This window comes from Abrus precatorius, unplaced genomic scaffold (assembly GCF_003935025.1).
Source record: "Abrus precatorius isolate BTA unplaced genomic scaffold, Abrus_2018 Scaffold9, whole genome shotgun sequence".
NCBI classification, from domain to species: Eukaryota; Viridiplantae; Streptophyta; class Magnoliopsida; order Fabales; family Fabaceae; genus Abrus; species Abrus precatorius.
The window spans coordinates 17,155,297-17,181,003 of NW_020874439.1; the positions used below are offsets into that span (position 1 = coordinate 17,155,297).

Consider the following 25,707-nt stretch of genomic DNA (forward strand, 5'->3'; position numbering starts at 1 on the left):
TGCCTGTGTTATGTGTCTGCTTATTAACTTTTAAACTTGATGTTGTAATCATTTAACTACGGTGTCCTTGTGTTTTGAATGTAATGTTGTATGTCAGTTATGGTATGAAATGACTTGAATCATATATGTATAAGCTGAATAGTTGTTAGGTAGAAAGCTGGTACATGTTGTGTGAGTTTTGGATAGTTGGTTGATGTAAAACTGCAGATATCTCGCTGTAGCGAGAATGGGTCATTTAGAACAAAACATTATGGAGCTCTCTCGCTGTAATGAGAAGTGGATAAGATTGACCAAAGTAAAACTCTCATTGGAGCGACAACGAGAAAATTTTTGTTGCAGTGAAAATGACAGACACAGAAAGGTTTCATTGTCTGGTATATCTCACTGTAGTTAGAGATACTCACTGTAGTAAGAAGATCACGAGCTAAGAGGCATTTAAGGAGATTTTGAACTGAAAACTTTCATTTCTCACCAAACCACTATTTCTTCTCACCTTTCTTCTATTCTCTCACCTCCCTCCCTATGAGAAGACCTTTTCAAGTCTGATCTTCTTCCTGCTTCAAGTGAGAACATCCACTTAGTATAGATCTAGGTGAGTTTCTGGGACTTGATTTTCCCTATTCTACCCTTTCTCCCCTTGATTTATCTTCTCAAGGGTCTCTATTTCGTCATAATAGGGAGACCTGAGGACTTTAAGCTTTATTCTCTCTTTAAAACTCATGAAAGCTTCAATCTCTCATTCTAGGTAAGGAGAGTTTATCTGAGCTGCCCTTGTTCATTCACTAGATGTTGAGACATTTATATGTATAGTTTCGCTTTAGCTGAAGATGAGTTGATGTATGAACAAACCCTAAGGTAGAACACCAAACTATGTGATTGATTGTAAAAGTTGGATTGTTGTGCTGAGACATGTAAAATGAAATACACTACTAGAAAACTTGTAAATATAAACGGATTTATAGATAATTTTTTTAAATATTACAGATGAATTCTAGCATTATAGACGGATTTATAGATAGCTCTAGTCTATCTATAATATGCGAGTCGGTAAATAATTTGAATCTGTTTGTAATCCATTTGTGAAATTTCAAAAAAAAATTTCATTTTTTTATATACATAATTATTCCTCACTGTTTCTAATTATCACAAATTATAAACATAATAAAAACTACAAAATTATATATTTAAAATTAGAAATTATTTATAAAATGTAAAAGTAAAATGTCATTACAAATGAAGAAGTAAACATCTCAATAAATAATGTTAAAAATAAAATATTTTATATCACGGTGTGATCATCTTCTAAAAAAGTATCACCATCAATAGAGGAAGAGTCAGAGGAGAAATAACGCATGGAGCTGAAAATTGGTAGTGTTGGAGCTAGTGGAGGAGGAGGAAGAGGTATGAAGTTGCTTACTCTCATAAGCTCAAAATATGCATGCATCTGCTGCATCTGCATATGTTGCTGCTACACCTCCCTTTGCATCCTCGAGCCCACCTTCTTCTCTATCTCCTTCTCCATTTTCTTTGCCCACTTCTTCTTCCATGCACTTTCTTTGGTGATGTAGGAATTGCTTCATTCCTTTGATTGTGCGGATCGTTCCTAGAGAAACATCAATCACCGATCTTTGATTCCTTGATGAAAAATACAATCAGACAAGAAATTGCAAAGAAAAAATGGAAAAAAAATGAGATGAATATTGACGTCACTCTTAAAGTGAGATAAGCCACAAGATCTTCACCATGATAGAAGGATTTACTAATAAGAAGTAAACTCAAGGTCTTTATCAAGACCACTTTAGAGAAAAAGAAGTTTCTCAAAACTCACTAGATTTCTTCAAATCTGAAAAATGAACCAAAGTTACCAAAATACAAAGGAAAAGTGTCTTATATAGGCAACAAGCTACATTAGCTATTGGGCTAAGCCCAACTACACAAGAAGGCAAAAGTCCAAAGTTACAAAATACACTATGAGACCTAAGAATCATGAATGATACAAGAGAAATAGGAATAGTTCTTCAAAGTGTGGCCTTCTATGGGCTTGAGCCCAAGGTGACTCACTAGGCCCATAAACTTGCCTAGGACTTCTTTGGTCTTCTTAACCCTTGACCTAGTCATAAGGCCTTGAAGTCCCTCCAAAACATCTTTCACTTGGCTCAAGCTCTCTAAGCTAGTGAGGTCCTCATTATTTGGTCTTTCACATCTCCTCATTTTGCATCTGCAGTTCTTCATTAAGGACATGGACTTGAGTGTGAACCATGTTCTCCACTTCCTTAGGTGCAAGAGAAGGGACATCTCCAATGATAGATGCACGAAACATGGAGTCTGCAAAGCATTGAGCACCATGATAAACTGCTTCTGCCCCCTAGCGTGGGAGGTCTGCATAGTAGCTAGTGTGGAGGTAGAAGTGGGAGCGGTGGGTAAAGGAGTGTTGCTATGATCAGGATACTGAGCAACACCTTTCTTACCTTTACCTGCCATATCTAAATCAAATATAATACATGTTTAGAGACTACATACACAAATACACAGTGTTGTATCAACTTTTTATTTTACATTACACAAATTTCTAATGTAAATTTTGGTAGAATCTTCCCTAATATATAAATATTTTCTTATATTTATTTACACTTAATACAACAAATTTCTAATATAAATTTTGGTAGAATTTCATCTGATATATGAATATTTTCTTATATTTGTTTGCACTTAATACAACAAATTTCTAATGTAAATTTCGACAAAATCTCCCCTAATATATGAATATTTTCTTATATTTGTTTACACTTAATACAAAAAAAATTTATTGTAAATTTTGATAGAATCTTCCTTTATATATGTATATTTCCTTGTCTTGTTCTTTACACGTACTTAATACAAAAATCTATTTTTTTTTTAAACATAAGCTATATATTATATAACAATATATTATTAATCAATGCATAAAAAACATAAACATCACAATCCTAAACCGTTCTAGAGCACATCTCCTTATAATTCCACAATATGCATATTCTACGATTTTTGCAAGCACAAATAACTCCATAGCACACAGTAATCAGGTTCGAGGAAGGACTTCTATGTCCATCCCCTCAGTCATACAATCTCCAGTTCTACAACTTTATCTTAGAAATTTTAAGTCTCTATTATACATCAAAAATTAAAAAAACTAAACCGATTAAAATTTAGAGTATCGCACCAGGAACACAATGATGTAAATTATTTTCTAAATGAATACTCCAGCCACTTGTACAGGCCAAAAAATTGATAATGCTAGAGAGAGACAAAGACAGGGAGATCAGAGAAAGAAGAAATAATGGAAAGTGAGAAGAAGAAGGAATAGGCACAATTTTGATGGGTTTCACATATTACAGACGAAAAAATATGTCTATAAATGTATTAATGAAACGATATGTTTTAAGAGTTCAATTACAAATGGATTTATCTGTCTGTAAATCCGCTAAAGAACATTACAGATGAAAAAATTCATCTATAAATAAGCAAATTGAAAAGTCGGTAAAAATAGTCATATTTGTACACAGATTTTTTCCATCTATAACTCCCGCTCTAAAAATCTCGCTAATTTTCAATTACAGACAAAAAATTCTGTCTGTAATTTTGTCTATGAGTTTTCACGCCAAATTGCGGGCTGTAATACAAACTGATTTTTTTCGTTTGTATTACAGACAAATTTCTCCAAAAAATACAAAATACAAAAAATTTGAATATCTGTCTATAAATCCGTCTGTATTGCAAACGAAAAAAATCTGTTTGTATTATCCATCTGTATAAAGTGTATTTCTGGTAGTGAATATTTAATAAAAACTATGGAATATTCATCATATACTGTGAATCATGTGTGCTAAAATGAATGGATGAGTGCTGATATGATGCTTTAATAAAAGTTGTAAATGTTGAGCTATCGCTGTATATGTATGTATATTGCTAGATATTGCTGAGTTGTTAAATACATAATTGTGGCTAAGCTGGAATATTGTGCTGATATTCATCATTCTAGAAACTAGTTGCATATTTAGGTAGTGTAAACATGTATCGATTATATAACATGCTGAGCTGTATTTAGGTACTGGGATAGGTCTCTCATAGACTGGAGAATTATAGGTTCTTTCTGGATTATTAGGCCTGTGAAACTAGTTGGAACTGAGCTGTTGTATTGTGCATTAGATGGATTGCATTGATGTGTTATGGGTTGAAAGAATATTGAAATAACAAGCTGTATAAACATTCATATTCATATTCTACTTTTATAACTGTGATTACTATCTCATAAGCGCACCCTTACATTCTGTTTATGTTGGTGTGTGTTTTGCAATGATGTACGATGGTATGTGAGCATAAATGACAGGTACTGTAGCTATTTCTCAAGTTAGAAGTTCTGGCTGAAGAACGTCAGAATCAACATACTTTTGAGATAAAACTGTAGCTTTAAATTAATTTGTCAGTCTAAGTTTTAATGATAGATTTAGATTGTTTAGCTATAATTATCAAGAAATATAATTATTATTCATGCACATTATGACAAAGAGCTTTACAATTGCGATAAGAAACATTCTTAGAAGTTAACAACTAAACACCATATTTTTAAATGACTCTTAAGGCTGAACTTAAGCATCAATAAATACTTTTTTTTAATAAAAAAAGTATTTATTGTATTAAAAAAGTTATAAAATTATAATAAATACTCTTTTTTAGAACCATTTTTGCACTGTATAAAGAGAAATATTTAATCAAGCAAATTATTTTATATGATTAGTCACTGGCATGTAAACATTAAACATGATGTGGTACAAAGTATTAAATATCACACACACACCTACAAACAAGTAAAGGCGAAGATAAACACTTGAAAAAATATGACTCTAATTTATTTTATAAGTATTCATTTAACAGAAAAGATCCATTTACTAATACATGCGTAAATATGTTTTTTGTTGGTATCTATGCACGGTATGACAAAGAGCTTCATAATTGCAACAAGAAACATTTTTAGAAGTTAATGACTAAATACCATATTTTTAAATGACTCTTAATATTGAACTTAAGTATCCATAAATAATTTTTTAATAAAAAAAAGCATTTATTGTATTAACCTTATTAAATTGTAATAAATACTCAATTTTGACATTATATAAAGAGAGACACTTAATTAAGCGAATTATTTTATATGATTATTTATGGGCATGTAAACTCTAAACATGATGCAGTATAAAACATTGAATATTACAAGCACACCTCCAAACAAGTAAAGGCAAAGACAAACACTTGAAAAAAACATGACTCTAATTTATTTTATAAGCACGTGACTGTAATTCATTTAAAAGAAAAGATTTAATTACTAATAAATGCGTAACAATATTTTTTCATTGGCATTCATGCACATTATGACAAAGAGCTTCACAATTACGATAATAAACATTCTTAGAAGTTAATGACTAAACACTATATTTTAAATGACTCTTAGGACTGAACTTAAGCATCTATAAGCAAAATTTTTAATAAGTAAAAGTATTTATTATATTAACGATATAAAATTATAATAAATACTCTTTTTTAGAACTATTTTGGTACTATCTAAAAAGAGACATTTAATTAAGTGAATTATTTTATATGATTATTTATAGGCATGTAAACACTAAACATGATGCAGTATAAAACATTGAATATCACAAGCTCACCTCCAAACAAGTAAAGGTGAAGAAAAACACTTGAAAAAATGTGACTCTAATTTATTTTATAGGTACATGACTTAATTCATTTAATAGAAAAGATTCATTCACTAATAAATGCGTAAAAATGGTTTTTGTTGATATCCATGCACATTATGATAAAGAGCTACACAATTGCGATAAGAAACATTCTTAGAAGTTAATGACTAAATATTATATCTTTAAATCACTTTCATAAAAAAAAAATAAAACATCATTAAATGATAAAAAATATCTAAACAAATTATTGTCAAAGATGTTGTACAATTTTATTTGTTAGAGAAAAAAATTTCATTAAACAATTTTTAAATAGTTTCACTTATTTTTAATTTTTAAACTTTGATTTATCATAAGTGTAATGTATGTTTGTTTATTTAATTCTTGTTATTAGTTGTACAAGAAAATAACTTATCATTAATTGTATAAGAAAATTATATATTCTTTTTTAAGCATATATTTATTATTAATTAATTAAATTAATATTATTTATTAGATGTCATTATTTTTTATTTATATTCGATATATTTTTTTGTAAGATACAATTTTGTTTGAATGGTGTAAAATTATTATAAATATTAATATTTTAAAAAATATTTAATATTATTGTATATTTAAAACTTAAATTAAATTATAATAATTTCATGTATGTTAATCCATACACTTAGTAATGATATAATTTTTCACGTAAAAAAAAGTAATGATATAAATTTCAAATAAAAAAAAATCTACAAAATATTTGTAATTATGAAAAAAAGAAAGTGAGCAATAAATCACAAAGCTCCAAAAACATAAGTTTAAACTAAGAGTGTAACATTAAAAATTTAGCTAAATTTAATTATTTAAATGAATTAAATTCACACTCTATTATATTTGATTGCTATGATATATTTACTTAATTTTTGTTATATTTTAATATTTTTTATGAAGCTAAATTGAAGTTTTAAATGAGAGCCCAGTGTAAGAATTTTTTTCACAGGCTAATCTTAAACTTTAATTAAGCGTTTAATATTTATCGTTTACACTCCTAACCCAAACCACATTTAAGCCTTAATTAATTAATTAGTAAATCATTCTAGTGATTATATTTATATTTGAGTATTTTATTTATTTATATTGCTGCTCGGTACCGAGTATTTCTTCGTCTGCGGCCTCTTCCTGCTATGCGCTCTTTCTCTCTCCATGCCTCCTTTCATTTCATTCGTTAATTAACAACACATAGCAACAAACCTCACTTTCTCTCTCTATCTAACCCCAACAAACCCTTCTATCTCTCCACCTCTACTTTCTCTCTCTAGGGTTTCGACACGAACTCTCACTCTCGCTGTGCTTACCACGATTCTAGGGTTCCTCTTCTCCATTCGCTAAAATTGCATAGCTGTTGTGATCGACAGAGTTTCGATTCTCCTCGTTTCGTCGTCAATTGCTTGCAGAGGTTTGTGAATTGCGACTCCTTTTCGCCCTTGCGTTTGTTAAATTTGAACTTCGAATAGTTTTGATATCTGAGTTTTGATTCTACTTTGGTGTTGCTCCTTGGTGCTGGGAGTATGTGAGAGAAAGCGAAGCTAGGTGGGAATTTCGTTCCCTCTCTCTCTGTGTGAAAACTGGTGTTTGGGTAATTTGAGTCTGTTCCTAGAAGCTTGAATTTTTGGTCTATTTTATGAATTTCCGTGATTGCTTGAGCATTTCGTGGTTGAAGCCATTTTGTATTTTTGTTGAGGACAAACTGGTAGAATTTGGATGGTAGAAATTGTGGCTAGCTGGTTTAATAAGATTGATGATGCAGGCAACAGGATTGTTGTAATTACTGACAGACAAACTCAAAGTTGTTTGGGGCATTGAGATTTATACTGTGGCGGACGAATGTTGCTTGATGCTTGATGATAGTTGCTATGGACTTGAATGCCTCACCGGTTCCGGAGGAAGAGGAAGATACTTTTGAGGAAAGGATACATGTTGAAGAGTATACTGCACCTGAAGAACGCATAGAATCTGGAGCTGATATTGCACGCCGGGTACCCTTTCATCCCTTTTTGTCCTTTTCTCCCATTTTAGTGTCATGCTCATGACATAGACTCTAAATGTTGGCTATGATGTTTGATTCCTTGGACCTGGACTATTGTGATGGCAACTTTTCAATTTTTTGGGATGAACTAGTGAAGTTCTTGCCATAAAATATTTTCATCAGGTTTCGTTGCAACTTGCGATCTTGTGACCTGTTTTTTGCTGGGACCCCCCAATTTTTTTTCTTAACCTTTTATTTTACTAGGGATGAAGTGTTACTTTAAAAAACCTTTCTGTGCAACCATTATAAAATGATCCTAGATTCCATCCTTGATACTTTCTTTGTTGGTGCATGAGTTGATACTTCCCAATATGACATTCTAATGCTTGAATGGTGAATACATGCATATATTATAGACTGTCCATACATGATACACTATATTTCACGATCTCATAAGCTCTTGTTTTTCTTGTCTGGTGATTTGAAATTTGATATAAATTATGAATAGTTACCATTACATCTAGTGGTATTAGATTTCTGGTTAATTATAAATCTCTTTCTATTGTCACCTTCATTGCTAGTTATGTGAATACTTTTTATATAGAATAACTTGGTCTATTAAAGTTACTTTCTAGGCTGTTGTATGCATAGTTTCTATCTATACTTCCTGGGTTTTAATGAGAAAGTTCATTTAATTATTATTTTGGTCTGTTACTAATTATCATTCTGAACATAATATTCTTCATTATTCATTAAACTTCCTCCAAAGAGGATAAAGTACTGGGCTCTGTCATGAACTACTATACTGATCTTGAAATGTGTCCTTTCCAAAAAGCACCAAAACTGAAATTTCTGAAATCCCCAGCCTCTCAATTTTTTGGTCAAGACATCAAGCTTTTTAATTGGCTGTGTTTAGTGCTTAACTGTCTGCTTTTTAATTTATACTTTGAATCATATGGTTCCTCCAAAGCTGGATACAGATCTTGATATTGCAAATACTGTATAAAAATTGTAAAGTAGGACGCAGTGTTGTAACCTGACATTTCACAAACTCACAATATCAAATTATATATTTATTCTTTTAGAGTTGCTGAAAAGGAATTAAATCCTTCATTTCACTGTCTTGCTAGTTGCAATAAAGGAAAATTATGATATATGAATTATGATTGAAGATGAATTTAGAGTAATCCAAATTTTATTGCCAGATGTTCAATGATATAGTACTTTTCAAGTAAATTTAGGCTTGAATAGTCAGAATCGTTTTGCTCAATCTCTCCCTCTCTATCTTCACATTCCATCACATGATAACAGTTATTGTGTGTTTGGGTTAGTGAATTTTTGTGTTAAACAAAGAGCATAATCAAAATGCTGTAAAGAGAGCTTTTAGCTGATTTTTTTGGGGGTATAAACTATAAATTAAGCCAAAAAAAAAAAATATGCTTAATGGGCAGATAGAGTTTGATGGAGTTAATTTATAAACAATATGAAAAAAGAAAAAAAGGAAAAGAAAACTACAGCCCCAAAGGTTGTTGCTGTGCTAAGTTAACTGCTTAATTTTTAATTAGAACTTATTCCCAAAACATAATTTTTGGCCATTCAATTATACATATGGCACATGTTCTGCTGATTCTATGGGCTTCATTAATAATTAGAGTTTAAAGCTGTGTTCCTGTATTTTCTTTAACACAATTTTACTGCTGCTTTCTAGGAGCGTGAAGAAAGAAAGAGAAGGTTGAAGAGAGAACGATCAGATGACAGACCTGTACATGTGTCGCAGTCACCTGGATATGATAATCTATTTAATACTAAGAACCTTAAATCATATGATAAAAGCAGGCTTCCTCCGGGTAAGGGTTTCTTTCCGTGATCCACTTGCTGTTTTGCCTCTGGTAATTAGTGATGTGGTTGAATTTATATTTCTTCCCAGCCATTCAATTCACATAATGCTATCGCTACCTTCAATACTAAATTCAGATATTTCTTAACATGATTGCTTATATCAAGATATTCTTTGGATTTATAAATTTATTAGATATGCTATTGATGGTATTTTGTGTTATAACCCTTGTTTTTGGGGAAATTATTATGTAGCTTGAGTGCTTTGTTTTTTTTGCATGGGCTGCAGATTAAGTGATCCAACCAAATTAATGCATTTTTTTTTAATTTCTAAAATGCAGATTGATATGTATTCTTTAATTTGCTTTTAATAAGTGTTTGGTTCAACTTATTTTGAAGAAATAATTGCTTATTTGTCAGTTTCTTGAGATAGATTTTAAAAGATAAGCGATTATTTGTTTAAAAATAAATGATTCCAAACATGCATTTAAATTACAATGGTCGTCTGTGTACATGAAAAAATAAGTATTGCTATCTTTATATTCTTTTACATGCAGGGTGGTTGGATTGCCCTTCATCTGGCCAGGAAATCTGTTGCATGATACCTTCGAAGGTTCCACTTGGTGAATCATTCAATGACTGCATCGCTCCTGGTAAAAGATACTCATTTAAACAAGTGATACATCAACAGAGAGTTATTGGAAGAAAGGTAAGTTTAATTTATTTGAAAAATTAGTACTTCATTTAGATTTTAGTCTGTCTGTTGTGTTTCTTGTTCTTCTTTGTCATTGAATTTTTCTTCAATTTTGATTTTAAGAGCAGGAGTAATCTAATTGAAAGAAAATTTTTTAGTTAACAAGGAAAAGGATACCCTCATATATTTGTTTGCCCAAGTACAATCTCTTCTGCTTGTCCTTAACAGTACAATTTAGGGGTTTGAATGCTTTATTTCATACAAAAGACTTTTTGCATATTACTGCTGCTTACATTTTGTTCTCCTGATTTGCAGCTTGGTCTGGTGATCGATTTGACAAATACCTCTCGATACTATCCAGTGTCAGATTTAAAGAAAGAGGGCATCAAGCATGTTAAGGTTTGTAGTTGTCAAATTTTACTCACCAAATCAAGATTTTTCTCATTTTGTCTTTAAACCAGTGACACCTTCTTGTCCTTGCATCTAAAGATTATTTTTATGGTTTAGATTCAATGCAGAGGGCGTGATTCTGTACCTGATAATTTATCTGTGAACCAGTTCGTCTATGAGGTTTGTTTCTTGATAATATTTTTTGTAGTCTTCCATAATTATTTAGAAGAATTTGGCTTGCATTTTCTGTTTCTTGGATTGAGAAGGGGTTTTCATTGAAGGATCTTCTTTCTTGCCTTAGTAATATTATCCAGAAATGGGTCTTCTGATACTTTCTAAACTATTTGATATATTGTATTCAAATATATTCCTTGAACTAAAATATTGGAAGAAGTTTTGTGTAGATTCATTATATACCATATGACTTCTCTTTTGTTTTAAAGTATGATTATATTTTAACTAGTTAATTATTGGTTAGTCTTGTATTTTATAATAAATAAATAATTACTTTTTTCTTCTACTTTTTTTTTTTTTGGTGCATGCTTGATATGTTTTCTGCCTCTCCTTTCTGTGTGTCTATGTACAAGAACACTTTCGAAGACACTTAGATATGAATCCTTGAATGCGCTGTCCTTTGTGGAGAAAAATGTTATACTTTCTCCTCTCTCATTAGAGCAACAAATTTTCGCTTTTATTAATGTTTTTGATAAAAGAAAAAGATCATTAAACCACAAAAAGATGATTACATGAGTTAGTGCTTAGAAGGATAAGAGGCCTCCTTAACAAAGAATCAGGAAAACGAGCAATATAGAACAAAGTAAACATTCAATTAGACAAAAGTTCCAGTCCCTCAATATATCTGGAAGTGAAACTTTGTAAATAGAACATGTACTTTACACCAGTAAAAGTTAAACATCTGATCTGATCTTATCCAAAAGAAGCTACTAATTGGAAGTGTTTTCTTTGAAGTTGGAATTACTCTTACTAGGTGATTATTATTTTTGAACCATGGACTTATTTACAATTCCAGGTTACACAATTTTTGTCGCGTCAAAAACACTCCAAGAAGTATATACTTGTTCATTGTACACATGGGCATAATCGTACAGGATACATGATCATCCACTATCTAATGCGTGCCATGTCAATGTCAGTCACTCAGGTCAGTTATGGAGATACCTTGTAACTGCAGTTCTTCCTCCCTCCCTCTCTTTGTTTGTTTAAGATGTTGCTTGCAGTAAATATACTTATGATTGGCCCATTTTTTAGGCAATAAAAATATTTTCTGAAGCACGCCCTCCAGGAATCTACAAACCTGATTACATTGATGCATTATACGCATTTTATCATGAGAAAAAGCCTGAAATGGTAGTTTGTCCTCCTACTCCAGAGTGGAAGAGATCTTCTGAATTTGACCTCAATGGTGAAGCTCTTCCAGATGATGATGATGATGGAGTACCAGGCCCTGATTTGCCGGTAAGGATAATATATATAATGGATTTTGATATTTTGGGTTTTGCAGTTTTCTCATGCTATATGATTGCTTATTTTATCTTCTAGTGGGATTTGGTGTTAGTGGTATTTTTGTTTTTGCTAATTCAAACCCATTTGGCAATCTAAACTTCCCTTTTTTGGACTTATGTCATGTCCTTCATCTGGTTTGAAATTTGAAATTATACAAATGACAATCTGCAGATTTGCAAGATTTATTCTGTGTTTAAGATGTCCCACATTGGTTAGGAATAGAGCCAAAATACTCTTTATAAGGGCTAGGACAGTCCTCCTCCTATGAGTTAGCTTTTGGGAGTTAGGCCCAAGTTTTTTAACATTCTACTTTTGTCCGTATTTTATGTGCAGCTTGAGTTTGGCTACTTGTACATTCTTTTTGCTGTTGTTTAACATTATTTGAATACCTGTGTCTTTCAAGAAACTCCCTGGCCCTAGATTTCTTTTGACAGAGGGCTGTGCTTGTGGTTTCTGTCTGACTTTTTTTTTTCTTTTCATGTCTATGTCAGGGGGTTTTGATTTCTGATAAGCTGATAGATTGCATTCTTAACTTAATTTTCCTCCTTTTATTTTGAGGATTTCTTATCATTCTCCTCCTTGTCAGACTTTACTTTTTCTGTCTAATAAATTCCTTTTCTACAATAAAAGAAAACATAATGGATCTAAAAAATTAGTGGAATTGCTAGAAAGGTCTGATGTGTGTTTCCACCTCTTCATTTTTACCTTAAGTTCATTCTCTCTCCTACAGTCCTACTAAGTGCACCATGGCCATAGTCCGGTTAATGTTATTTGTCATTTGGAAAAGAACTAAAGCTGGAATTCTTTTTTTGTTTGTCAATGAGAGTTTGACTGTGTAGTCTGTCTTCTAAATTTGGGTCTGTCCAGATTGCCTAATTACTTTCCTGAACCAATTTGTTGATTACTGTGATGTATTTGTTCTTTTACTTTTAGTATTGTAATATACAATATTATGTTCATTCATATGCTAGATCATGTGTAACATATGAATACTGGGCAGAAGAGGGATTTGGGTAGTAATAGCCTCCTACATGGCATGGAAGGTAGGGAGGAAAGACAAATGATTAGAAGCCAAGATAAAGGGGGTAAGGAAGGTTGGGGAGAGGACATCCAGTCATTGAGTGAGTTTTGGGGCCTTTGGGCCAGGAGGTGCAGACCCTTGAAGTTCTGTACTGTTTTATCTTTTGGTTGTGGTGATAGTGATTTTGATTTCTATAATTGAGGTTTATCTATATTTCTCTGTAATAAAATCACAGTTGTCAATAGTGCATCATAGAGGTGGTGTTTGGCGGAGCAGCCTTAGGCCGCTACAAATTTGGCATAGTGGAGTGTTTTTTTTTTTTTTTTTCTGTCAGGGCCATTGTGACCATTGCAGCCCAAAACATGAACTTTCGTAGTGCAATAGTGCCACCACAGCGAAAGATATTAACTTTCCTTTTCTACGCCTCAAAACGAAGGAATTTTAGGGCTACATATCTGGCATAGTGGAGTGTTTTTTCTGTTGGGGTCATTGTGACCATCATGGCTGTATTCGCGGCCCAAAACGCAGGCCACCACAGGAAATATATTAACCATAGTTGTCAATAGTGTGCTATAGCAGCGCTATTGGACCGGTGCAGAGTGGCCATCAGCTGCCATGTTGTGGGGCATTTGTTATGTCGCGGTGGTTGCGGGTGGTTCACTGCCAGAACAGGGAGAAGTTGTGGGTGCCATTGCGCGATTTTGGGAAAAGGAAGAAACCCTTTTCTGTATTTTTAGAACGCACTGTTTGGATTATTTTTAAGGGTAGCAAGGTCATTTACCCTTGATAAAACATATATTTCATCTATCTCCACACTCTTCCTCTCTGCATGAAAAGTCGAAACCTCACATAGCAGTTTCTCCGCCTCCTCACCAACTCGCCCATTCCATTTTGCCAGAGAAATCAGTTTTTCCGGTGTCTTCTGCTTTTCTTCAGCAGAGAACAGCTTTTCTGGTGTCTATTCTGCTTTTCTGTTTGAGCTCTATTTTACTATTCACTGATCATTCTTGCTTTTGTGTTCAAGATCTGTTTATCTGTTCATCCTCTATTTAGTGTTCAAGCTCTGGTTAGCATTTTTTGTTTAATATAACATCCATGCTGCAGTGTTGTGTGTACATAAATATATATATATATATGCATATTATAAATTTTTAAAAATAGCAGTCATCCTATTATATGCTATTCGGCTGTAATGTTTGAGGGGTCGTCTGCTATTTAACACTATCTGAGACTAACAACGATGATATTAACTTTCCTTTTCTACTCTCAAAGCGAAGGAATTTTAGGGTATTTTAAGGGTAAAAAAGACTTTTAATCTTCTAGAAATAAGCTGATTTTTCCTTGATGCCCTTATGATGACACAGTTTAGGTTTTTTTAAGGGTAAGGGTAAAATAGTTTTTTCAGTTTTCAGACCTAACCTCTCTTTTCCCTGTGTTTTTTTTCTTCCTTGCTCTCTTGGACATCCTTTTCTCTCATTTCTATTTCTGTTCTGCTTTGCAACAGGAGACAGTGAGACACATGACAAAAACCCACTTTTTCTCCACTTTTTTCCTTCTTCCCTTCTCTGTTTGACGCGCTCTCATCTCATCTTTGTTTCTGTTCTGCTTTGCAACAATCTTCAATCCAGCAGAATCACTCATCTTGGATGACTTCTCAGACAAAATCCACTTCCTTTCTTCTCTTTATTGTCTATTCTATGATTCTACAGTCTTGCCTCTGTTATGTTCTCCCAGAAAATCCACTTTCTTTTTTCTGTCTTTTGTTGATAATTATTCATATGCTATTTATGCATATTTTTTAAACATTATATACATAATTTATCTGCATATGTATATATTTTGTATCCATATAAAAAACTTTAAAATAGCAGTAATCCTGCTATGCGCCATCCTGCTATAGCCTTTTGAGAGTAGTTTGGTATGCACTACTATACGAAATTAACAACTATGAATAAAATATCCAGTTTCTATTGTACTTGTTAGAAGATGTAAATAGGACAATTAATTTGGGCTGATTTTATGTTATATCTTATTATGTAATTATGGTAATTGTGAATCTTTGTGTTTTTAACTTGCAGTATATATAATGCTTCTGATATGTAATTCCAGGTGGATTGCATTGCATCTGATGTCTCTTGTTTCTTTCCACCCAACAATATTCATGTAGAAATAGTGGACTCAGTCATTTGACAAGTTTTAAACTTGAATATTTCCCATTTTCTCAGGATAACCATGAGACAGACACAAGAATGACAAACGATGATGTTTTGGGAGATGAGATACCTACTGATCAACAAGATGCATTGCGACAGTTCTGTTATCAAACGCTTAAATTGGGTGTTGGGGTAAGGTTTTTTAAATGATTGTCTTTCATTCATTAGTTTTTTTTGCTTGGATTTGAGAACTCAGTTTTGAAATTAAGATGTTTAAGTTTTTTATTAACATCATTATTTGTTCAATTACATTACAATCAAGGAATTAATGTTTCTGTTAGCTATGTTATCATTCTCTGTATTTTTGTTTGTCACACTGTTGGAGTGTTGTTTCTTGTCTTTTGATTTCCTTGGCTGTGTCATTGTATGTTTCCAAAATTGTGTTATTTACTTATTCTGTCAATGTCTTTCATATCATAGAGTTTTTGCTCCTTTGTTTGATATTGTTTTTTGGAGCCACGATGTTGTCATTCCTGGTTACTATAATGGATGTTTTCATCTGTTCATATTTTGTGTTTTTCATGATGACTGGGTTGGTTGCTAATTCCATTTGATGATTATATTGCTATGGACCTGTTACATATTGTTGATTTAAGGGTCAATAAGAATACAAGACCTTTTAGTATGAAAACTTGCGAAATATTTGTGTCTGAACTCTGAATAGCACATCAGAATTTCCTGATGCTCCTGCTGTACTGTAACCTTAATTTTTAATGCTGGGTTGATAATTTTTTAATTTGGCATTCTTATATTTTGCATGCTCATCATATAAACTAGATGCAGTACGTTCTTGGTGAATTCTATACTCTCTTGAGTTTAATATGTGTCAACCTAAGCTGTTGATGACATGGATTCTTTCAAAAGCTGTTCACGTGCCTTTATTTTCCCCCTTTTATTTTTGATGATTTCCTGCTTTATGTAATCTCATGCTTGGCATGGCTATTTCACTAATTATTGGCTTGCAGCCCAGGGGACACACACAATTTCCAGGTTCACACCCAGTTTCTCTCAACAGGTTTTGTTTATCTGAGCCATTGACATATTATAATTTGACTTGTTATGTTAATTATACAGTTGCTATTTCTTCTGCCACTGTACTTATATTTGTTGTTTTGTTATGCCTTGACCCATTATATGCTTGTGCATATTATTTTGCATTGTATCGCTAATTTGCAATTTTTTGGTCCTTTTTCTATACTTACTGTCTAATAAAATGGTTAATGCTTGACATTGAGGATAATATAAAAGATTCATTCTTTTCATATATTTATCTAGTGGTTATTTTTCGTAATTAATTGGACCTCTATAATGTGGTATTTATCTTCTTTACAGATTGAATATCACTAACTATTCTTATAAAGTATATAGACTGCATAAAAGAGAACGGTTTCTTAAAATGCCTTTATATTCAGAAAATTAAAGCCACCATCTTTATATAACTTCTATATCATTTGTGAAATGTGAGGGGAGTAGGGCTACTGTGGGAGGGAATCTTCATTTGTATTCTCTTAAACTGAATCAGATTCTGCATAGGAGTTTTTGCTAGTTGACAGAAATATGAACTTATGACCAAATTTTTGTTGCTTATTTTTTAAATTGTAATTAGAGAGAAGGTTTTAGTGTTTTGCTGTTATTAAAAGCTATGTCTTCTGTTAATTTGAGTAAAGAAATAAAAATAAGGTCGTGCTGACTGCTGACAGTGCCCTGACAGCATTGGTTAAGGGATAAGTGTTAAATTCTATAAATGTTTCTAATTGCATTACATAAAAGCATGTGTTAAATGAATTTTATTCTCAATAATATGTTTTCTTTTCCAATTAAACCTTTCTACAATTCTACTTTTGTTTCCTTAACTTGTTCCCTTAGAACACTTGTTAACATATGCCATAAAAATTATATTTTAATCTTAATTACTTAAAGAGGCAAGTATTTGATGATTTTTAGACTTCCTTTAATTATTTTTATTTTTTATTCCTTTACATGTTTCACTCCTGAGGGAAAACCCAAAAACTAAATTTCTTTTGTTGCTGTTGTATCAACAATTAAATCTGTAAATTTACTAGTTGATCCTGACAATTGGATTTATAGATTTATATTAAATTTGATTATGTTGCTGTGCAGGGATAATTTGCAATTGTTACGACAACGATATTATTATGCAACATGGAAAGCAGATGGTACTCGATATATGATGCTAATAACAATGGATGGGTGTTACTTGATTGATAGAAGTTTTAATTTTCGAAGGGTCCAAATGAGGTTTCCTTGCAGGAGTACTAATGATGTATGTGTGCTGCTTTATATTGGAAATTTCTGATAATGTTTGTTAGAGTTGATTTAACTTGAGTGTTAGACTTCTTTACAACAAGTGTTAATACAATTGTGGTAATCTCTGTAAATCTAATGATTAGGTTGTAAACTCTAAGTTAGCTAATGATTAGCTCCTAATTAGCACCTTGATTGATTGAAATAATTATACTATAGATAAGAGATAAGGGTGCAGTCTAGAGATTAGAAAGAAACAATTTTTCCAAAATATTGTATCAATGTGGTATTAGAGTGGATGTTAACATATCTCTCTTCCAACAAGCCCTAACCTGGTGTGCCCACTGCCCAATGTGACATTTCCTTCTATGCTTCAATTCCAGCAGTTCCCTTTCTTGCTATGTAACGCTAGCTGGCTTGCACTACCAAATGCGCTGCTTGCAAAGTTACCACTGCTGTTCCTTATGGCAATGCCAAATGTCAAGATATGGTCAGTAAACCACTGCATCATCACTGTCATGTCCATACCGGCCAGTGGCCACCTGCTGTGCTTAACCAGCTACGTTTTTCTCTGTTTGCTGTGATCTCATTCCAGTAGTGTGCTCTTTCTTCATTTGGATTGTGCATTTCCCTCTCTATGCCCCCTCCCCTCCTTGTCATTGTTTTCAACAATTGTGCTACCTACCTGTAATCACTGGAACCATAGTCAATCTCAGATAGCGGTGCGGAGCGGCGGGCCCGAAAAATGCTATAGCGGATAGCGGGATGGCCACTATTTTGAAGTTCCAAGTATTATACCTCATATAAAAATAATATCCAAAATAGAGAGAAATAAAGAACAGAGATGGAGATAAAAAATAGATAAGGAAATAAGAAAATAGAAAATTGGTCAGTCACTAGAAAATGTGCAGGTTCGGGGGATGTCTTATCAAAGATGAAGAAGATGACCAGAAATGCCTGGATCACATTGGAAGCTTCGCCGGAGTTGAAGAAGACAACCACCGGAACATGTCTAAGTTATGTCAGAAGCTTTGCCAGAGACGAAGAAGATAACCTGAGGACGACTTTGTCACGTCAGAAGCCTCGCTGGAGATGAAGGACGCCGGAAGCAAGAGAATGTCGTAGAGAATGAAGATGGGGAAGAACGAATTAGAGAATTGAGAGATGAAAATGAAAACTTTGGGCTCGTGAGGAAGAAGATATCAGAAATGTAAAAGGGGGTGAAATCCCAAGATTACCCCCATTTAAAGATGTCCAACGTTAAGAAAGCGAGGGCAAAGTCAGGTTTTGGCCAGGGATGAAATGACGGCCGCTATGGCTGCAATTCTCCTGCGATTTGTCCGCTAATTGCGACTCGATGGCCGCTCCACTGAAACGCGACGCTATAAGCTCCCCATAGGCGACCTGCCACTCCACTCCTCCGCGATAGCGGCCGCTATTGACTACTATGACTGGAACTACCTCTAATCATAGATAACCTTCAAACTAGAAATTGGAAGGTATTCCTGGTCGTAACCTGCAACGTGCAGTGCCACTGTCATCTGAAAACTCCAAGTGCCACTAATTATTGTGAACTTTGATGCCTAAGATCATAAGAATTATTTCCATACTGTGTTTGTGTTCTCGTTCTTCATTTAGAGTGAGCATTTTCTATTGTCCTTAGAAGCTCTGAGGTGGGCTATATTGCTATATTTACAAGAAGCTTGATAGTGAGTGATCTTTATACTTCTACATGAGAGGTTTTATATGTAGTATATAGGTAAATGCCTGCATCAATTGTAGTTATGATGATTGATGTAAATTAGCTATTGATTGCTTCCTAAATAAACATCTCTTTGATTGATTGTGGTTTGTTACTATGCCATAAATAATAGATCACTCTGCAACCTAGAGATATGGAATTTCTCTCAAGATCTCTGTTTCAACTTTAAATGATGCACACACTAATATATTGTTATCTCTTGATTTTAAGGGTTTGGGTGAGAAGACCCACCACTACACATTACTTGATGGTGAGATGGTTATCGATACATTGCCAGATTCACAGAAGCAGGAGAGAAGATACCTTATATATGATCTGATGGCAATCAACCAAGTATCAGTAATAGAGGTTTGGTTTATATGATATTGCCAGATTCTCATTATTGTTTTTGACTAGTATTGGTTCATACATCGGGGATAGGAAAATCACTTGTGGTTGCCATTATCTGTATGCCTTCTCTGTCATTTGAGAACTGGTACAAAAATACTAAAATTGTAATGCAGCCCAACTTCTTTCATAAATTTCAAAACTATATAATTTCCAATTGTCATTTGAGATAATTTAAACGAATGTCCCACTAGATAGTATCACTTTGTGCTTATTATATTGTTTTTCTTTCTCTTAAATTTAGTTTTGCTTTCATTATACTTTGTTATTTTGCTTGCTTGTTTCTCTGTTACTGTTCAGCTTTCTTATCAATGTATCTGGTCTTATGCTCATGTTGGCTCTATATTATAAAATATGAAAGTGAAACCACGGATTAGTCATTTAGATGATTCTGGCATATGTTAATAAGTTTTATGGTTTTGTCATATCTTCTCTCCACCCTTTGAATTTGAATTCTTATTGTTGCAATTTGATATTGGAAGAATTATGTCACAAGGTAACAATTTTTCCCTTTTTTTTTTTTTTTTTTGGTAAGCAAAGATAAGCTAACAATCTTTCTTTAGGTGTTACTGTCAGGAGTTGGCTTTGTAATGGGATCAAATGGAATCCCTTTTTGAATGTTGTCTAAAAGAAGAGAAAGCAAGCTTCATTTTTTATGGACTAAGCAATAATGTTGGTTGTGAGGATACTATGATAGGAACCAGGAAAAAGGGCCCAGGCTCAAGTAGATAAAATGTGTAAGTTGGTTATAATTGGAGGAGTGTGTGTAGCATGTGAGATGATATAAAGAGAGAGTGGGGTTATAGGAGTGGAGCATTGCAGTAGTTGGTTGTATAGCTGTTTACTTGTTTAGCTAGGCAGGGAATGCATAAAGCATGACTCTGAAGGAGGCAAGGAGCCATGGAGGCTGGTTAGGGTTTATCTCTACTAGAATATTTGTTCTGTAATTCACATTTTAATCAATACAATTTCTTATAATACATTTTGAGAGTCATATCATATTGTCTCATTTGTTATTGGCATCTAGTTCCTTTCAAGTTCATCAAGGCATCACTTATGAGTGACCATCATTTTTAAATTTTGAATAGGCAATAAATAGATGGTTGATATGAATTGGTTGCAGTATCGAATTCACATTTTCATTTTTCAAGGGTGAATTATCTAAATAGTGCTATGGTGAAAATCTGACGGAAGCCTTCTTAAAATATGGGTCCTTTTTTGTATATGCTATATTCTTTATTTTCTTTCTTGTCTTACTCAAGTCTTCATAAAAAGTTTACGTAGCTGTGTATGGTTATTGATTTATAGCTTAAACTCGGTGCAGCGACCCTTCTATGAACGGTGGAAGATGCTTGAGAAAGAAGTGATTGAACCTAGGAATCAGGAACGACACAATATATACCAGAGCAGAAATCCTTACTATAGATATGACTTGGAACCATTCAGGGCATGTGTCTCTGACCTTAAAATTATCATAATCTACTTTAAGCTTTGCTTTTTTTTTTCCCCCTTGAGACTTCACTATTAATATGCTTGCATGTTGTTTAGGTGAGGAGGAAAGATTTTTGGTTGCTCTCTACTGTCACAAAGCTTTTAAAGGAGTTCATTAAAAGACTCTCACATGAGGCAGATGGTCTCATATTTCAGGTGGGTTATGATCAGTGATCACTTTAATGTTCTAAGCATTAGGGAGGGATTTTCTGTTCTGTGCCAAGCTGGCAAGGCACCTTATTTATTTGTTTTTAGTTTTTTTATATGTTTGGATTTTTGTTTTTGAATCTGTTGATTGCCTTTTCATTGGGATCTACATAATACATACTTGTGCAACATGATGAGCGAGAGAATGAACATCTCTGGGTGAAACCTGATGTGACATTTGGTAAAAGATTTGGGAAGAAGGGGACCAACGTACCTAGACTATCTTGTAGGGTCACGTTCGTTCTCCTTCCAAAACCTTGTTATTGAGCAGTGCTGTTTTCCTCTTTTGTTATTGGATTTGATAGAGGTTGTTACTGACAATATTAATTACCAGGGTTGGGATGATCCTTATATTCCACGTACTCATGAAGGACTCTTAAAGTGGAAATATGCTGATCTGAATTCTGTTGATTTTCTCTTTGAGGTAGTATCATCACCTTATTGCGTTGTGTTGGGATATTACTTCTGATGTCACTTGATCAGTAATATTTTGTTGTTTGATTTGGCCAACTAATTTGTAGTTGCTGAATGCTGATGTGATAGGTTGATGGTGATCGTGAGCTACTTTTTCTCTATGAACGGGGAAAGAAGAAACTCATGGACGGGAACAGGGTTGAATTCAGAGGTCAGACAAATTTTTATTTCAATTTGGCTGTCCAAATTTTTTTAAACATTTTGTTTCTTTGTAGAATAGGAAATTTATAAAAGTCATGGTGTTTATTTGTTACTTTGGGTGGCACACCTTCATAAAATAATATAAAGTTTAGATTGGCAATTTTTGTAACAGTAAACAATTTCTAGCCCCCAGCAAAAAGTGGGTTGGAGAAAGCAGCAATGCATATCATTTTTTTTGGGGGATAATGTTTTAGTAATACTATTCAGTGAATGATTTTGTCCTTTTTTGTGATGATTTGGTTTTGTCCTGTTTTAGTGAGTCTGCATTTTCTAGTCTATGTCATTCTTTACAATTGCACTTGTTGCAATTGCTTACTGACAATTTAAAACTCTGCAGATGGATCAGATGCTTCACTCTATTCCGGAAAAATCATAGAGTGTTCTTGGGATTTTGATAGACAGGAATGGAAGTTTATGCGAGTCAGAACAGATAAATCTACACCGAATGAATTTAATACTTACAAGAAGGTTTAATAACAACTATTTTCCAATTTCCTTCATCTATTAATCTGTTCTTGATTTAAACCATTTGCCTGATTCATTGTAGGTGATGCGGAGCATAAGAGACAACATCACTGAGGATGACTTGTTGAATGAAATAAGTGAGATAATTCGCCTTCCCATGTATGCTGACAGGATAAGAATGGATAGCAAAGCGAATCAACATGCTAGCGTTGCAAGGCGAAGGTGAATGGTGGTGGATAGATCAGCGACTCTTATGCCTTCAATCTTTTCACTGGTGGTAGTATGTGACATCAGATGCAGACATCGTCAAGTGTATCATCTGATGTTTGCCTAGGATTTATATGAAATTGTATTGGATTTGGCTATGTATTTTGGCCATATCCAAAATTTGCTTATATTATGTAATTAGTCTTTGCGGTTACTACTGCTGTGCTGCTGAGTTGTATGGTGCAGTTGGTACCGCTCAAATTCCGGCCTAAATCCATTTCCTGTGGTTGTCCAGATCAAGAGAGTTAGGTTTAGAGTCTCAATGTATATTATCAATTTTCTTAAGTAGTGATTATAAGTTGTTCAAAGGGTAGCTGTTTCTTAGGGCCAAGTTCCATTACATTGGGTAGAATTTCCCCTGTATGTGAATATTAATTTGAATAGTAGTAACAAGCCTTCCATTCTCTCTTAATGTTCTGTGGATGTGGAAGTTCTCATGCAATTTGCCCTCCTCGTCAGTACTTGAACTCTTCAAATCTACAAAATGTTACTGTACTGGAAGAATATGGAGGGAGGCAATTGTGACAACTGTTTGGCAGTGAAGATTTGCGTAGGGTTCAGATAAATGGGTGTGGAACAGAAGCCAAATCTCTAATCAGCAAGCCTAACTTTATAAGCTACTAGGATGCGTGTAGATACAGTTTAAGCGCTTATTTTGATAAACTTGGTTTTTTTTAAATAATGGTTTATGTTATAGATTTAACGATAAAATTTCTTAGAATGAACTGAAAATAATTTATTTTAATAAATTACATTAAAATGTTAAAATAATTTGAGAGTTTAAGTTATTCATAAGTTTTAATAAGCAGTTTGTTTTTTAAAGCACTAAAGTCCTATAACATGCTCCACAGTCGTGGGAGGGTATCATATTCACTTCAAGGAATGGTGTCAGTTAAACGAGATTAATGGTTTTTTTTACTAATATTATTAAAATCTTTATTGTTGTAGAGAAATTAGTTTAAAATATTTAGTGAATTTACATCCTCAATATTGTTGTTAGAGTAGAGCACATTTGGAGGGTGAAAAGTTGAATATGCCTTTATGCATCAAGTCTATTAGTAGTTTTTTTTTTTCACCACGTAATCTTATTTGCAAGCAAATCATAAATAATGCTAAATTACATTCACTTATAGTTTTAAAATATCGTAGATGCAAATTCAATCAATTATATTGAACTTTTAGAAAGATCATTATTCTTCGGTTCATTTCTCTCTCAAATTATTCCGAAAAATAAATGGATCTTGATAAATAGAGCACTCAGTTATTAATTAATAATTACTTCTTGTAAAATTGGATCGGCCACTCAACTGTTGAACTAATGATAATTATATTTTTATATAATATATTAAATTAAAAGTTAATGTAATAAAAATTATTTCAAATTTATGTTAATTAATTTTATTTTATATTTAATAACAAACATTAAAGTTTTATCTTCATAAATGTATTTATCATATAGGTTTATTTTAATATGTAGATTCTAATCATAAAAAATTGATGATGTAATAAAATACTTTGTTCTTCAACTAGTGATTGCATGTTTCAATTCCAGTAATAGCAATTTAAGTTTTGTTTAACGATTGATTTTTGGGAGAAAGAAGAGGGAAGAGAAAAATTTATGTGATGTTTATTTTTATTTTAGAGTTTTTAAATAAGAATGAGAGAGTTTATAAACCTTCCAAAACTCTTATAATCACATATTTTTAAGTTCTCTTAATTTGAAAAAATTTTGTATTAAACTTCATTCTTTCTCCTCTCTTGCGTTTTAGATTTTTTACTTTTAAACTTTCAAAGAAAGTCTTAATGAATTAGTTATTGGTTTGGACAGTTTGAACTAATTTTCATTACACTATTAAAATAAATCTTGGCATCAAGTCCTTATGATAAATAATTTCTTTAAAAAATATTAAGAGGAAACAAATTTAAGGTTTGCAAGATTTAATATATTCTAAAGATGCTTAGAGGAATTTGCTACACAGTAAAGCTTGATTGTGCTAATAATGAATTATAAAATAACGCTGACGCTGATAAAGAAAACATTAAAAAGAAAGATAAAAAATAGTTGTCTATTATTCTATTTTTATAAGGTGTCTTTATATAAGATAATAAGAATGAATAAGAAAAATTAAAAAACTTATAATTATACAATATTTATTTAAAATCATACTTTTAAATTTAAGTAAAGTTATATAAAATTAAATGTGATCATGATAGTTATTAACACAAATGCATGATTTAAAATTTTTTTAATTTTATTTTAATTTTAACATTTTATAATTTAGTTTTTCATTTAAAAATTCCATTTCCTTAATTTAGTCTTATTTAATATAATAATAGATTTCAATGCAATAGTTTGAGAACCACCAACTAATGGGGGTGATATTGATGGAATAGTCTTTTCTCCAATGATCTTCTAAGGACTTTTTTTTTTTTTTAATGTGTAGAAGGTGTTATTCTTATTGGTCATAAGGCCACACATTCATGTAAGTCTTGCAGTTGTCGTCATACATTCCACACCTTAAATAAGTAATAGAAGTATGCTGTCTCTTTAATTTATAAGGCTTGGCATACTTTTCCTTTTAAGTTTTTTTGATCTTCCAATAAGTGTTTTTACATGTGGTGGTGCCATAGCTAGATGTTCAATTTTAGGCCACATATGTTCTCTATTTATTAGTTCATAGTATTGTGTATAAGTATATGTAATAATACTTATCAACATATTCCACAAAGTCTTCATTGTTAGCAAATATGGTTGCAATAACATGTCTATTTAATAAAAAAA

General features: G+C 32.6%; 1 protein-coding gene across 3 annotated transcripts; it reads left to right on the forward strand.

Moving 5' to 3' along the window:
• The first annotated feature begins 6,864 nt into the window (after nt 1–6,864).
• LOC113848903 (mRNA-capping enzyme-like) lies at nt 6,865–23,385 on the forward strand. 3 transcript variants are annotated; one of them, XM_027478315.1, is made up of 18 exons: nt 6,865–7,158; nt 7,510–7,738; nt 9,437–9,575; nt 10,122–10,273; nt 10,574–10,657; nt 10,766–10,828; nt 11,679–11,810; nt 11,918–12,124; nt 15,419–15,538; nt 16,372–16,421; nt 17,528–17,690; nt 19,644–19,781; nt 21,145–21,267; nt 21,369–21,467; nt 21,853–21,945; nt 22,062–22,143; nt 22,531–22,661; nt 22,741–23,385. In XM_027478315.1, the coding sequence occupies exons 2-18, from the start codon at nt 7,604–7,606 to the stop codon at nt 22,882–22,884; spliced, it is 2,055 nt and encodes a 684-aa protein (XP_027334116.1). In that variant the 5' UTR covers nt 6,865–7,158; nt 7,510–7,603; the 3' UTR covers nt 22,885–23,385. The 3 variants fall into 3 exon arrangements, with proteins under 3 accessions (XP_027334116.1, XP_027334115.1, XP_027334114.1); XM_027478314.1 differs by having other exon boundaries at nt 6,865–7,292; nt 21,853–21,942; nt 22,741–23,384; XM_027478313.1 differs by having other exon boundaries at nt 21,853–21,942; nt 22,741–23,384.
• Nucleotides 23,386–25,707: the final 2,322 nt, after the last annotated feature.